Source organism: Vicia villosa, unplaced genomic scaffold (assembly GCF_029867415.1).
Source record: "Vicia villosa cultivar HV-30 ecotype Madison, WI unplaced genomic scaffold, Vvil1.0 ctg.001165F_1_1, whole genome shotgun sequence".
NCBI classification, from domain to species: domain Eukaryota; kingdom Viridiplantae; phylum Streptophyta; class Magnoliopsida; order Fabales; family Fabaceae; genus Vicia; species Vicia villosa.
Window position 1 is genome coordinate 349,130 of NW_026705512.1, and position 16,748 is coordinate 365,877.

A 16,748-nucleotide genomic window follows, 5' to 3' on the forward strand; every position below is an offset into this window, starting at 1 on the left:
TATTATTTGACATAATTAATAAAATACACATAATTAATTTTAATTAATTATAGTAAAAATTTATTCATAACTTTATCAACAATACATAAATCCTGTTGTTGTAGTCTCCAAGGCAGTAAAACTAGCAGTTAAAGTAACTTTCAAAACTTTCATATCTGTCTGGTCAAACCCAAAACCCACTACACAAAGAAAGAGGTAAGAAAAGACAAGACAGACAAAAAAAGGCCACAAACTCAAATTAAAATACTTCACACACATTGCCATTTCAATATTTAATCATCAAAAACTTTGTCCCTCAATTCTTGCAACAAACAGTGAAACAAACTTTAAGACTTTTTCATCTTTCACACCTTCAATCATTTCATGGATCCCAAAAACTCAAAACACCAACACACAAACAACACCATGGGAGATGATAACAACAACAACAGCAACAACAACAACAAACAACAAATTTCGGAATCAAAGAATCTGCAGATTGTGTCATCTGAAATTGAAACCAAACAAGATGAAACAAAGAAACAGCTTGCACCAAAGAGAACATCAAACAAAGACAGACACACAAAGGTTGAAGGACGAGGAAGAAGAATAAGGATGCCGGCTTTATGTGCGGCAAGAATATTTCAGCTGACCAAAGAGTTGGGCCATAAATCAGATGGTGAAACAATTCAATGGCTTCTTCAACAATCTGAAGCGTCGATTATAGCTGCAACAGGAACAGGAACAATACCGGCTTCAGCTATGACTTCATCGGGTAACAGTTTGACACCACAGGGTTCTTCTTTGTCTTCTGGTTTACAGTTGCAAACCAGCTGGCCTACCCATCAGGTTAGTTCATCAAGTTTATGGCCCCATGGATTTGGTTTTCATCAAACGTCTTCTGGTTTGACTACTGCAGCGGCTAGTGAGAATAGTTCGAGTTATTTTCAGAAAATTGGGTTTTCTGGATTTGATATGCCAGGGAGTAATTTGGGTGGGATGAGTTTTACATCAATTTTGGGTGGGAATCAGCAGATGCCACCTGGGTTGGAATTAGGTTTGTCGCAAGATGGACATATTGGGGTGTTGAATCAACAGGCTTTGAGTCAGATTTATCAGCAGTTTGGTCAAAATCATCAAACTAGGGTTCATCAGCAAAGTCAGAATCAGAATCCTAATAAGGATGATTCTCAAAGTTCTGAACAGTAGAGAGATTTTTCATGGATTTGTGCAGAGTTTGAGGTTTATATAAAAAAAAATGTTTTTTTTTCTTAATATTGTTGTTGTATATTTGGTAGAGTTTGAGGAAATAGAAAAACTCAATAGAAAATGGATTTGGTTTGGTTTGGTTTGCTCCATTGTACTCAAGTCTTCTGATATAAGGTGAGGATTTTACTAGCTTTGTGTTATTTCCTTTCTGAATTTCTTGATTGTTATAATCAGGGTTTTAAAAAACGGTCGCGCTGCTTTCGCGATTTCGGTCACGTTGCGGTCTTGTAAAGGCTTTCGTGATTTTGGTCGCTATAGGCCGCGGTGCGAAGAAATCGCAATTTGCTCTTTAATACATAAAATGGTGATAACAAAATCGGCATCTGTCTATACTGTTTTGTGACGGCCGTTTTTGCGGCTGCAGACCATTAAAACCCTGCTTATAATTTATGTGTTGAATACTTTTTTTATGATGTTAAATTACATGTTGCAGGTGGAGTGGGATGGCTAGAGATAGGATTGTGGATTTGGTTTGGCAAGAGGTGTGTTGTTGATTATTTTTTGTTGTTGTTCTGTATAGATTAGAATGGAGTGATGATGAGTTTGTTTGTGAAAAATGATGATATAGTTTCATAATCATATATTTGTCAAAGTTCTTATTGGATCTGTTTGGTTTTATTTAGTGCTTTATCATCTCACAAATTTTTAACTCTGTGAAATGGATCTTGCAAAATGCAAATGAGTTCTATGAAACTTTGTAACTTCCCTTCGGAATTCATCAATTTGGTCTCATCAATTTGGTCGACGTGTCAGCATCTATGTCATGTCGACGTGTCTTTGTTTAGGGGTGACAAAACGGATTTAGTGTGTCAGACATGTCTGTTTTATCCGTATTTTGTTTTGTCCGTATTTTTTCGTGGGGCGGAACAAAGCTTTTTAGGTCCACAGGCAACAAAAACTGTACCAATGGCTATGCAAATGACTTCTTTGCAACTTTTAAACTTCCCTTCAAAATTCATCAATTTGAAGAACTTCTATTCTATGTAGCACAACATTCCAGCTAGTGCAATTCTACATGCCACATTTGCTGAAATTGAAATTTTTCAGCAAAATTCCTAAAGTTTATGCATCTGAGTTTTTCTTGAGATGACTTAGATTGAGAATTATCCTATTGAGATTTGCTGCAGCCAAAAAAGGCCTGCATTCACGCATTCAATTATATCTGACCGTTTAATTAAGATCAGATGGTCCTGATTTTAAACAGGTAATTTTGAGAAAATATAAGCTATTTTGTGTGAGTCGTAAATTTTTGCAGATCGTGTATAGGTTAATTACGATTTAACTATAAAAAAATATCGAGACTATTTTGTTTCAATTTTACCGTAACAAATATTTTGAGGTTTTTTTAATCACGAAGTAAGTATGTGAAATTTTGGACTATGTACAATAACTCGCTTTGCACACCTTAAGAAGTATGTGAAATTTTGAATTATATTCAGTACCTCTCTTTGCACGCCTTAAAGATTGTCTTATCTCTAATTTTTTCAATTACATATGTGTTGCAGACAACTGAGATATAATATAGGATTCAAAATATATTCATTGTTATTAATAATATAACCATTTTTTCTTCATTCTTGCATCAAAGCTTTGACCCCTTATCTTGATTTGAACTTTGAAGTATTGCAAAATCATAACAAATTCAAGGACCAAAAGGACAATTTACTCATATAATAAATTATAATTCATCATGTTTTTCATAAAAAAATACAGAATATTTCGGCTGCAGAAAACACTGACAAACTGCCAAAATGTGTGTTGTTTCTATGACAATTGCATGGTAGTTCGATGAGCTCAGTTTTTTTTGACAATGAATGCAAGTGGAAGTTTGAGCTCGGAATATTTAAACAAGCAAATGACAATGAAGAAGCTCTCATCTTCTGACTACTAGTGTTTCAATGACCTTTACTATATAAATTAAACTTTTTTTGGATTGTGATTTAGTTTTTAAATTGGTGGTTTATGTTACTTTATGTGTGGAGTTGTTATAGTTTAACAAGTTCAATTTTGAATTTTGATGAATCAACATATTAACAGGGGGATTCATGCATGTAATTAAGATTTAAGGTTAAGGGTTGGTGTGAAACTATTCAGATTGAATTAGTTTTTAAAAAATACAATCGAATTAAATTAATCGGTTTGGTTTAGTTCTCTGATCGATTTAAATTTTTTTTCGTAAAGAAATTGGAAATTTTTGTTTGAAAAAATTATAGATAATTAAAATATAGCATAAAATAGTTTAGATTTTTTTTAATAAAAAAACATAGCATAAATTATCGCCTTGTCTATCACTTACAAATGTAAGTACAAATGGCATACCTTTTTCGGGGCATGTTAATACACGAGGGGTTGGAAAGCGAAGTCTTTAACCTTGTGAATGTCTTTTTGTATTGACTTGTTAATTCAAACTTTTCTTCTTATTTAAGGTGGCGAGGAAGAAAAAACCTTGTCTTTTGCATAAGAAAGAAATATGAAGAGGAATGCTAATTCCCTATTAGCTATTGAACCTCCTTGATTGTGGTTGGGCTTCTCATTTCAATGATGGCTTGACATTTATCACGATTTGTCTTTATCCCTTTTCTAGTCAGCATGAAACCCAAGAATTTTCTTGCCGAAATTCCAAAGGAACATTTTGTGGGATTTAGGCCCAAATTATGCCTTCTGACCAACTTCAGAATGTCTTCTAGATCGCTAAAGTGATCTCCTACCTCAGGGGTCTTTACAACTATGTCAATAATAAAAATCTCTATACACCCTATTTGATTAGAAAATATTGTGTCCATCAACCTTTGATAAGTAGCACATGCATTTTTTAATTTGAACACATGACATTTTAATAGTAGTTGTAGTTATTGGATATAAATGCAGTCTTGTGCACATCCACGAGGTTCATTTTTATTTGTTTGTAGTTAGAATAGGTGTCCATGAAGCTCAGAGTCTTGTACCTTGATGATATGTCAATCAACTTGTCAATGTTTGGCAATAAATAAAGGTCTTTAGGAAACCCCAAGTTCAAATCAGTGAAGTCCACACACATGATCCATTTTTGGGATGACTTTCGAACTAACACGGTGTTTACTAACCACATTGGATATTTGATTGCATTTATGAAGCCAACTTCCCTTAGTTACCTAACTTCTTCATTAATAATTAGTTGCTTCTCCTCGCCTACTATACACTTTCTTTGCACCACTAGCTTCATGATAGAAATAATGGTGAGGCGGTGACATACAACCATGGTATCAATTTCTAGCATGTCACAAAGATTCCAAGCGAATAATTATTCTTGAGTAGGGCGACCAGATCCTCCTCCTCAACTTCTGTTATTGAGATGCCTAGTTTGATGGCGTGGAATTTCTAGGACCCATTATGGACCTTCTTTAGGTCTTTCATGAGCCTTTTCTTTCTCAGGACCTTATGGGGTCAGAATCTACAAAGTTTACCCCACAAATGTCTGGTTGTAGTGTGGAAACTACCTCCATAGTCTCTCTTCTGATCCTCAAACTTTCTTGGTAACATCTGTAGATAGTTTCTTGACCACCTTGGATCACACTGATACGTCCATTCACTAGTGGTTACTTCATGCTCAAGTAAAGCATTGACAGGGTGGTCCTTAGGGGGCTAAAAACTAGCCACCCGATGATTATGTTGTACAAATATAAGGCATCTATTTCAATATACCTGACTTTTATCATGTTGGCATTCTCCTTTAGTCTGAACACCATCTTGAAAGTGATGTAGTCTTTCACCCAAACTTGTTCGCTAGAGAAACAAGCTAGGGAACCTTTAAAAGGCTGAAGGTCGTTTGGATCTAGCTTTATTCAATCAAAGACGTCCCAATATTAGACATCAACTAAAAATTTTGGGTCTATCATGTGAATCTATGTGCTTACAGGTTATGTAGATAAAAGTTCCATAAAAGATCCATCTAAGGTTTTGACGACGATAATGTTTTGGAATCACATCATTTTCCAACGTTTTCATATTTCTTTGGAATTTATCTCTCTCTCTCTCTTAAGAAAATATTTTCTTTCACTTCATATTGCCTTAGTCCTTATAAGTGAAACTTTGCTTGTGAGGAAGGAATTTTTGTAAGTGGTCGTGTTGGTCGTTTGTATTCTTAAGGGTGCGATACTCTTAAGAGATCGAGTTTGGTTCTTAAGATAAAGCTGTCATAAAATCTCTGTATTTGGTTTCTTAAGTTTTGTTGGAAAAAGTTTGTTTTGGTTATTGAGATAAGCCATAAATCTCTAAACGTTTCATTAGCTTAGTCGAAGGTAAAACCTGTCATTGGTTTGGGATAAGTCTGTAAAAATCTCAAGAACAGATTGAATTAAGGTTTGTGGACATAACCTTCAAAATCTCAAAGTTTATAATCAAAATTTGAAGAAGACCTCTTAGGGACAGAACTAGACCAACGTTTGGTGAAACCTTTATAAATCTCTAGTGCAATTTCTCTAACCATATCATTTCAATGTCTACAATTTATTTTCAATGCTTTATTTCTGCTGCAAATTAATAAATCAAAATTACTAATACGATCTTAATCAAGAAAGTTGTAAATTCAATCACAAATTTTAAATACCAAAATTCACCCTCTCTTGTGCTTAAAGTCACTTGTGCAACATATCAATACTCGCTTGATCTCACTATCATCATATTGCACCTTTATGACCTTAGGGTCATTTTCATGAGAAAGGATCCATGCAAAGTCTTGGGAGAAAGAGATCTTAGAGTCTAGATTACCATTTAGGCATTCCTTAGGCTTAGTGTGGGAATCCTCTATCACAATGGCTTGACGAGCATATTGTAACACCCCAATTTACCCCGTAGAATATTAAGAAAAATCAGAGTAATTCTTTACCAATTTATAAATATGAAATCAGGATGTCACACGTCACATTAAATCATACATCATAAAATATCTTCTCATTTTAATAAAACAGATACATAACACTGATATTCGGATGAACCAAAGTATACTTCTTAAATATTAAACTTCACATTTTCATACACAGCGGAAATTATTCATGTTCATGTTATCAAAACAATGTTCACATCCCTTCCCGAGTGTTACGTATCAGAGCAAGACCCGACTCAACAGAAGCAACAAAATACTAACATCTTCCAAGCTATTCCGAAAGTGCGCTAATCTTCTTAACCTGCCTGTTACCAACATAGGGGTAACATTCAAACAGAAGGGGTGAGATATCGAACCATATAAACAGGAGTATGATAAACAATATGCATTAGTGTTCGGGTATCATGAAATAACCACTTCGCAGTATTAATATCGCAATTCACATCATAATTTTCAACAAGTGATTTGTAACATCCCGATTTTTATTAATATTTTTATTAATCATATTAGTAATTATATTATTTTGTGTTTTTAATAATTACTTATTTATTTAGTTATTATGTGATATAATAATTATTTAAATATTTAATTATGTGAGTGTTTGTGTTGTTTGACTTAATTGAGTTATCAGAGAGATATAACTAAATGAGCCTAAGTGATAGAAACATAATGGATGGATTGGTGGGTTAAGCCCAATTGACATAAGAGAGATAGTAAGAGTAGAAAGTTAGGGTTTTAGAGTTGGAGTCTCATAACTCATTTTGGGGGATAAAGAAGAGAGAAGAGAAAGGGAGGAGAACTTGAGAGAAGAAAAAAAATTATGGAGGAAGCCTAAATTTTTGCAGCAAGTTTCAGCATAGAGTCACCTTAGAAAAACGGGCGTATCTCTCAATCCAACCGTTGGATCGTTGCGGTACTTGGGCACAACGTTCCTGACTCATAGAGGTATGTTCCGACTGGAGCGATTTTGATTTTGAGGGTTTCAAGTTTGTCTGATAAGATGATTCTCGAACTGGTTTTTAGGTGTGTCTCCAAATAATGTTAGAAATGATTTCTTTTGGAGAAAAGCTTAGAGCTATGGTGAAAGAGTCCATATTTACCAAGGTAAGGGTGGAGTTTTTTCATGATAAAGGGGTGTAGGATAGTGGGTTATGGTGGGTAGATTCTATACTTGATATCCATGTTCTTCTATGTTGAAATTTTTGGTATTTGGTGGTTTGATGGAATGTGATGATATAAATGTGATAAGTTGTGTGCAATTGTTGATCTTTATGTATTAGTTTATTGTGGGTAAACCATTGATAGTGAAATAATGAGTTTTGTTGTAGAATTAGAAATGGAATAGAAATAGAAGTGAATTGAATTAATATAATATGATTATTAATTGGTTGATTTAATTAATAGTTGAATTAATTTCAATAAGTCTATTTGATTGGAAAATACTTAGACTTGCATACATTATTCGATTTATCGGTAAACTACGATACTTTGAGAAATTGACCATAATAGTGTTTTGGTTAAATATTTACGTTGAGAATAATATATTGCTATGTCAATGATGTTATTTTGATAATTAACATGATATCTAAATTAGATAAATGTTAATTGGAAGTTGAATTGGTTTACTTGATATATTGGCATATTGTGATTATTTTGCAAATTGAACCCAAATTGTGGTTTTGGTTTGGATGCCTTTGTTGCGGATAATGTTGTGGTTGCTAATATGATTATTATTATGCGCTGTTGTCATACCCCAAAATTTGCCCTCCTCTATGCATCTTCAATGGCACAAGGTTCAAAGGCTCATTCAAGTCATTCTCTCCTAATCGAGGACCTCAAAACTAGGGTTTTCATTTTATCAAAGAATTGTGAATATTCAAGGCCTCAAATGAATCTCAAGGTCTCTCATATGTCTCAAAGAATCTCCATGTCAAAAGTCAAGCTTCAAGTTCCAAAGTTTGCCCACTCAATGACTCAGATGATCAATAATCGACTATGTTGACTTAAAAGTCAACTATAGTCAAAATACAGTCAAATCAAGATTTTTGGTCGACATCAAGTATGTGAGGTTATATCTATCATTTGATCAAAGGTTGATCATGATCCATCAATAAAAACTCAGAAATGAACAAATGCAAAGGTTCAAATTAGGGTTTTTTATAGGAGAAAGTCAACTCAACTTTGACTAGTCATAACTTTCACATGGAGCATCAAAAATTTCCCAAACCAAAGCCTATTTTGAAGGAAATTTGATTCTCTACAACTTTGTATCTCACAAGCCAAGGCCAGAAATGCATCATTTGGGAGATATGGTACAAGAGATTATAGGTCATCCGAAAAGTCAACAAAGAACACCTTTCAGGTCAAAGCTTATAACTTGAGCATGGAAGCTTCAATTGAGACGAAACAAAAAGGATCATTTAGGGGACACTTTAAGCTTTCTAAATTGATCTAAAGCACATCCATAGGGTTAAAATTGAGGGAGATAGGCATGGTTAAAGTTAGACGATTTTGAGAAGATGCATGAAAAATCTAAGTGAAGAGTTTGATATTTTTTAGTAATGGGCCTTAATGTTTGTTTTGACCACGTGATATTAAGTCCAAAAGAGGCCCAATGATCAATATATATTATTATTATGATATTTATTTATTTATATTTGATTTTATAATTTAAAATTCAAATAAAATCAAATAAAAATCATAAAATAATTATATGATTGATACACCAAATTTGTCCCTTGATTTAATCCAATCCAATGGCTGAGATTAGAAAGAAAATTTGCACAAAATAGAATTGGCCAAATATAGTAATAGTTCATGCCAAAATCAATCAAATATTTTTCAATTAAATGAGTAAATATTTCTTCAAAAGTTCACAACCCTAAATGAGCCATATATATTCTAAAAACACTCACTAAGGAAAGGGAGGACGAAAATAGGGGAGAGAGGAGGCTAGGGTTTTTTAAGAAAAGTTCATAAAAGCTTGATTTTTTCGTTCTCCTTTGGGGCAGCAGTCAAAAGTGCAAACTAACCCTCCCATTGTTCTGAGAAGACACCAAAAGGTAAGCCAGGGTCAAGGTATGTGCCCCTGAATGCGTAAAACCATGGCCCTATGATACTCATGTTTAAGTATTTTCTCATCTTTCGTTTTACGTGTATATAGTTGTGTCACTTCAATCTAACCATCAAATTGAGTTTATAGCATCCATTAGAATATTTTTGAACCATCACATGCAAGGTTTACGCCCAGATTCACGAGGCACCATTGTTAGGGCACAAGCTTGCTCTCCTTCGTATTGGCTCTTACCATGTGTTTCAGGGAAAGACAAAGGCACCAGTGGATTCAGGAGGACTCGTTTAGTCGATCTGGGCAGGTTTGGAGTTCAGCCTACGCTGTTCATGGCGGGTATGAGATTGCATAATTCGAGAACAAGCACCTGCGGGAAAATCCGCAGGTAAAATCACAAGTATACCCGCAAGAAATTCCGCAGGTACTGAGGTCAGTGACGATGAATAGTGCCTGGGGAACAAGTGGTTGCACGCGTGGCCGATCACCATTGGAGGGGCAGCGGAGCAATTCTTCTCTCCTTGCGTGGCGTGAATCTACTTGCTAGTCAAAAGTCTTCGTTTTCTTTCCCTCAACATCATTGGCCAGTCAGCGCAACGGTGGGCCCACGCGTGGAAATCAGGTTTTCAATTAATATATTTTAATTCAGTTTTGATAGATATTGTGTTTTGTGCATTGTTTGAACATCAAAAGCGCTTCAGCCTAGTGGAAGTATGTGCATGAGATGGGTCACAGCGTGGGTTCGACCCTTGCTGGTGACAAATTTGTTTTTCCCAATTATTTTCAATACGTGTTTGATCTTCAATCTGGTATGGGTGACCGAGGAACCTCTACGATACACCCTCGGTTCTCCACCATGAGATCTCCTATCAATTCAGATCTAACGTAAGCCAGGCTGAAGGTGCATCATGGGGTCACAGAGGTGTACAACACAAGATCCAAGCCAGGTTTCTTTACAATTTTAATTATTTATTTATTGGTTTTGTCTATTTTAAATAATAATTATTTGTATATAATTCAATTAATTTAGTTTAATTAGTTCATTCAAATAGGTTTGGGATAATAAATTAGGATTTAGAATTATATTTTCCCGATTATTTTGGTTACTCGATTATTAGAGTTAATTAATTTAATTAATTTCAACTATAAAAATCACAAAAAACCCTAGAGCGGTGATATAAGATATTAGGGTTTGTCCGATCCCATGAGTTTTTTAGCCAAAATCTTAGAATTTAATTTATTATTCGTTTTGACCGTATTAATCGGTCGCGATGGGTAATAATCGATCATTTAAATAATATAATAAAATAACATTCATTTGGCTAAAGGGTTTCAACCATCTTATTGGTTGCGATGATTAGCCTATTTCCCTTATTCTAATTCATTATCGTTTTTAATCGAATCAATCGATTATGAGAGATAATGATACAAATTAAATTACTAAAATTCCTAAAAATACCTTTATTCGTTATCAGTGATAATTGAACCCATCAATTAAAATTGCTAACAATACAACTACTAATCTTTTAACTATGGTGATCGAATCTATTGATCATTGCGGTTAATAGTACATACTAAAATCAGGGTTGTACGCCCAAAACTTAAAACATTCAAAACACACTACGGATTTTCATCCTTTTCAATCAGGCAACTCAAAATGCCTTTCAAATCAAATTCAAACTACGATAGGCCATTCAAAAAGCCTTCAAACCATATCAATTCAAATTCTAAGGCGTACAACCCTGTGCCCGAACTACGTAGACTCTGATCCTCCATAAGGAGGTACGTAGGCACTTGGCAACAAGGCGAGTCCCCTTCCCTAAAATCTCATTTTTCCCCTATTCACTTCCTTAGCTATAAACCTCAATATTTAGCCATTAACCTTTACTGTGAACATAAAACCTTAGGAAAGGGTTGAGGGTGCCTAACACCTTCCCTCGACCTGAATATAGTATCTTACCCTGATCTCTTGATTGTATAAAGGTTTCCTATTCGCCTTGGTAGAATAGGTGGCGACTCGAAAGGTTAATTTTTAGGCAGGTTGCTACAGTTGTTATTTGGATAGCCTTATGGTGTGAATCCTAGAAAATTTTAATATTGCATATATGTTTCTATGAACTTGATAAATTGTGTTGTGTACCTTTGACTAAAGTTGAACAGCGTGATATTGATATGTGACCGTTGTTGTGCTGTTGTTAAGTCGTGTTGTGAGCCTATGGCTAAAGTTGAACGGCGTGATGTTGATATGTGACCGTTGTTGTGTTGTTGTTGTGTCGTTGTTTTGTTGTCGAGTTGTGGTCGTTGTATGTTTCCGCATAGCATAACATAAAGTTGAACGGTGTGATGTTGATATGTGACCGTGTTGATAAGTTGAAGGCTTTGCCTTATGCCTCGGAGTTACTGGCAATGTTCTAAGTTAGGAGTTTTACTCCAATGGTACCACATGCATATGTATAGTTTGAGTCGCATATTGAGCCGCATTTTGAATTATTGTGTTTATGAAGTGAATGCTATGATGTGTGAATGCATAGTTTGCGATGTTGAGTTCATTTGATATGAATTGTGGATGTGTGTAGATGTGATATATATAAATGAAATATATATGAGGATAATGCGAATATATATGTATTAATGATTAATGATATATGTATATATGTGGAATATATGAACATTGTTTTGCCATTGTTGATAGTTGTATTAATTTCCGCTGTGATTATGAAGTGTATGTTATTATGTGCTTGAATGATATACTTGTAAACTTGAATACATTGTTATAGTTGATAGTTAACATTATTGTTGTGATGCAAATTGCTTATATTGAGAAATGATGAATTGTGTATGATCTTACCTTTGCTATATGTATTATCATACTTTCCTTTATAATGTTTGATATCTCACACCTTCTGCTGATGTTTCCCCTACCATGGGAAATGGGCAGGTACTCAAGTATATTTGTGGAAGTTTGTAGCTTCATCCTGTCTGGTTGGTGTGTCACTCTGATACGTAGCACTCGGGGGGTTGTCTATATTGTTGTTTATACGTTGTTCATGTTTTAGTTGTTGAGTTCCAAATTGGATAATGAGAAGTACTATGATGTTTGAAGTTGTTTTAGATTAAATAAGATGATTTATTTATAAAGTTGAATGTTATGATTTCGCTGCATATTAAATTGAAGTTGGTTTGTCTAAGAGTTGTTATAAGTTGTTTTGTGCTTTTCTGAGATTAAAGTGCTATGTATCTGTTTATGAGTTGTTTATATGAAGTAAATGTGATATCCCAAATGCTTATTGATAGTTTTTAAAATACTCTGATTTCTCGCATGATATTTTCGGGTAGAATTTGGGGTGTTACATAAATCACATCATAATTCATGTCACAGTACTTCACATACGTTCATAAAATCAAATCATAGCACTTCACAGTTAAATCACCCCTATGCAAAACCAAATGCGACACTAACAATGCACATGCATGTGGTACCCAGGGCTTCAGCCTCCATTGCCAATTGCCAGTTATTAGAGGCACATCAAAACAGGCATAAGCCTTCGTCATAATTTGCCAATTCAGTCCGTCACAGAAATATGCAATGCATGTGACTCGACACACACAACATCACAAAGTATAATCACTACAACAATCATCACGAGGCATAAGCCTATATCATAAATAATTACCAATGATTAGGGTAATTTCATAGTCACTTCAAATACTGCACTTCGCAAGAATCACAAAACAATATCATCACAACGTCACATCGTCACTGGCTATAGGCCTACACTTAGTACCACCACATCACAACAACAAATCAACAACAACAAATCAATACACATAATCAAGCGGCAATTCACATATTTTCAACAAGTATGCAACACAACAATCCAACCAAAATCAATCGACACCCATTCTGTAATCATTCGACCAATTTCGTTCTAAACTGGTTAATTCGTTTATCGGTTAAAATCACTAATATTCCTATTCAATAATGTTTCGTCAATTCTTATTATCAATACTGACCCTCTGTTATCTCAATTGTTTCTGCTATAATACCAGTCACTGCTATTACTCTTCTGTCAAAAAACAGTCCACTTATGCTGTTACACTAATTCATTACTCTGCTACTGGTATACTATACATTATTGTTTATATTGCTTCTGCTATTAGTGTCTACACTAACCTTCTTATTTTACTGTTTTCACTTATACATATTATTCAGACTTAATTCTCCGTTACGGGTAATCTTGCAATTAATCAAGCTCTGTTAAATTCATTCCACCTCCCTTAATTAATCACTTACCATACTCCGTTGTTACTAATTAACTAGGATAAGAAAAATATTTGGATTAAACTAATTAAATATACATAGCACATAATGAAACAAAAGTCATAAGAAAACATATGTGGCCCCCATCCCTTAGGTGTAGGGCGCCCACCCCCACCATTCCTTTCCTGGACCCCCACCATTACATGAACCCCCACCATCATAAAAAGTTACTAGGGGGCGCTCATCCCATGGCTAAGGGGCCCCCGCCCTAAAATTCTTTTTTTTTTTGCTACAAGGCCCGGGGCGCCCACCCCACTCTTATGGTGCCCCCTCCCTTACTATTATTCTTCCTCCCTTGTTCTTAATTTCTTTGTTCAAGAATTAGTTTTCAACACGTAATTAAACTCTACAATGTTATTTTAATAACAATATCAATCATCATCTTCATGTTAATCAATCGATTTCTGATTCCCTCGACATACAGGCAATATAATACAAGCAACAATTAATCTCCCCAATAATCAATTTAAGCACATAAAGACACTAGCCATTGTAGGATTTCCTTTTTAGGAATCAAGGTTTCCGTTTTTGTGGAACTCATAATCGATTAAACCTATGCTATAATATATTATGACATTTAAAGAACCATGGATCATTTTCTCTTTTGAGTCATATTTTTCATCTATGAATAGAGGATTTCTCCTCACTTTAAAAACACACAGGAAAATGTATTTTTATATACTTTCTCACTCTATACTCTCTCCTTTCTCATTTCTTTCTCTTTTACTAAATTTTATTAGTGTTTTGAGAGTGAAAAATATTAGTGAGGCATTTTTTTCTAGTGTTCGGGGTATTATTTTAATTTACGCAAGAATAATTTATATCTTGTGTAACATCTCTTGTGAGAAGTTGGTGTTTTGTTTTTCAGCTTAGCCAATGAAATCTCTCATTTGGTTTGAGAGATTGTTGGATAAAGTATCCTTTTGGTTCATGAGCTTTGTCCAGTGTAAAATCTCTCTCTTGGTTTGTGAGACTGTCGGTCAAAATATTTGTTTGTTCGTGAGCTTAGTCGGGTGTAAAAGCTCTCGCTTGGTTCTGAGGTTAGCTGGGTGTAAAATCTCGTATTTGTCTTGGAGTATATCCATTATAAAACTCCAATTTGATTGTAAGAAAGCTTATGGGTATAATTTGTGAAAAAACTCACATTTATAGTGTAAAATCTCAAGAAGAAATTCTTGGGGAGAGGAGTAGGCTAAGTTGTTAGGCCGAACCTCTATAAGTCTTAGGTGTAATTATCTCAATCCTAATCTCTTTATATTTTGTTGTACTTTTATTTCTTCCTTACTATGATTTCGTGTCTTTACTTATTCCGCTGAATATTCTTTGGTTGGTTCACAAAATTGGTTTAAACGATTTCTTTTATCAAATAAGTTTTAATTGAGCATTATTTTTCAATCCCACACAATTCACCCACCCTCATGTCATGTGTTTGGAGTGAGTTGTCCAACAAATAGAATTAAAGCTTAACTTTTGTTATAATACTAATCATCTCAGGAGGTAAGATAATAACTACAAACACTTCTGTTTTTAATAAAGGCCTTTTTATGAATACACCTCCACCATTTAATTTTGAAAGGTTTGAATCATGGAAATAAAGAGAAGGGAAATTTTTGTTAAAGCAAGTGATTTTGATATGTGGTATATTATCATCAATGGTACATTTATTCCTACTTATTATATTAATAATAAAGTAGTAAATAAACTAGATTTTTTTGGGACCGAAGAAAATGACATACAAATCCAACTCGATTTTAAAACCAAGTACTTAATGATAAGTGCTATAAGAACCATAGAATGCCATTATGTTTTCAATTGTATTTCATCCAAGGAAGTCTAGGACACTCTTGAGATGGTCCATGAATATTTTCCTAAGATTAAACAAGAGAGAATGAACAAACATATGGGAAAATGAAATAACAAATGAATATGAAGGTCAACTTCATAGATGATGCTCAAACATTGGAATCCTTGGAATTTGAGTTAAAAGATTTGTTTTTAACAAATATTTCATATTTAATAATTTTGAGCCAGAAATATGATCCATTCTTTGATTCAAAAAATAGAAGTGTGTTTGTTAAGTTTTAGAAAAAATCTCAGAAAAAGGAGATCATTGAGAAACTCAACGAAGTAATCTAGATGTTGAAATATAAAGTAATGGATTAAAGAACATTAGAATAATCATCATATTCATCTTAAAAATAAATAAATGAAGGATCAACACAAGAAGTGTATTTTGAAAGAACAATCACGATAAATGAATGATCATCCAAAGAGTCGCCATCTGATGAAAATAATGAAGAAACTTAATCCAGTACAAGATATGAAGAAGATTCATCAAGTAGAATCTTTGAAAGATAAGAAGAACTTTTAGATATTCTTCATATAAATATGATATAATCTCAAGAGACTCATACAAAGATGTCTTTAGTCATATCCGCAACAATACGTCAAAAAACTCTTGTGAAGCATCCTCTCACAAAAGGGAATATGATGAAAAGAACCACATGTGCCTTAAAATCATAAGAGAATACAGATGGCACTAAGGTAAAAAATCTAACCTATAAATAAATTTTAAGTAATGTGTTTAACTCAGTAAAGATAATGGTAAATTAGAAAAAATAATGGTTGATTTTAAAAAGTATTTTGATTTTATTTTGGAAATAGAAATAAAACTCTTGGTGAAGAAATAACTAATATTAGAAATGAATCTTTAAAATTAGAAAAATGTGAAACATGTAAATCATTAAGAAATGAAGTAACATATTTGCATGAAACCCTAAGGAAATTTACTAAGGATAAAGATAACCTAAATTTAATTTTTTTTCTTCAAATCAAAGAGCTTCGTACGACGAAAATGGACTAGGTTATAAACATAATAAATCATTTAGTAATATATGAAATGCTACGAAGAAATCCAATCATATTCCTTTAAATGAATTTTTTGTAAAAAGTTGGACCATTTGAAACCATATTGTTATGCTAAATTAAATGAATTAAGATGGTCTAAAGGAAATAACATTATACCTCTTAAAACCACTAACGCATTAGGACCCAAAAATATTTGGGTACCAAAGGTGAAAAATTAATTTGTTTTTTAGGAATGCTTTGCAATTTAAAAGAGCTAATTGCAAATTCAAAGAAGTTGTGCAAATCATGTGTATACCTTGAGTATACCAAAGGAAATATGGATTTGATGTTTGGTCAATATGATGCTAGAATATCCTAAATAAAGATGAATATTTTTCAATGAC

At 33.7% G+C, this 16,748-nt stretch overlaps 1 protein-coding gene across 1 annotated transcript; it reads left to right on the top strand.

Moving 5' to 3' along the window:
* Window positions 1-237: 237 nt before the first annotated feature.
* LOC131633693 (transcription factor TCP20-like) lies at window positions 238-1,852 on the top strand. The gene is made up of 2 exons (XM_058904383.1): window positions 238-1,362; window positions 1,682-1,852. Exon 1 carries the CDS (start codon window positions 364-366, stop codon window positions 1,186-1,188), a length of 825 nt encoding a protein of 274 aa, XP_058760366.1. The 5' UTR covers window positions 238-363; the 3' UTR covers window positions 1,189-1,362; window positions 1,682-1,852.
* The last annotated feature ends 14,896 nt before the right edge of the window (window positions 1,853-16,748 follow it).

What these genes read in the sequence shown, in the direction of transcription:
- LOC131633693 (XM_058904383.1), top strand. Translation starts at nt 364, where the DNA reads ATGGATCCCAAAAACTCAAAACACCAACACACAAACAACACCATGGGA.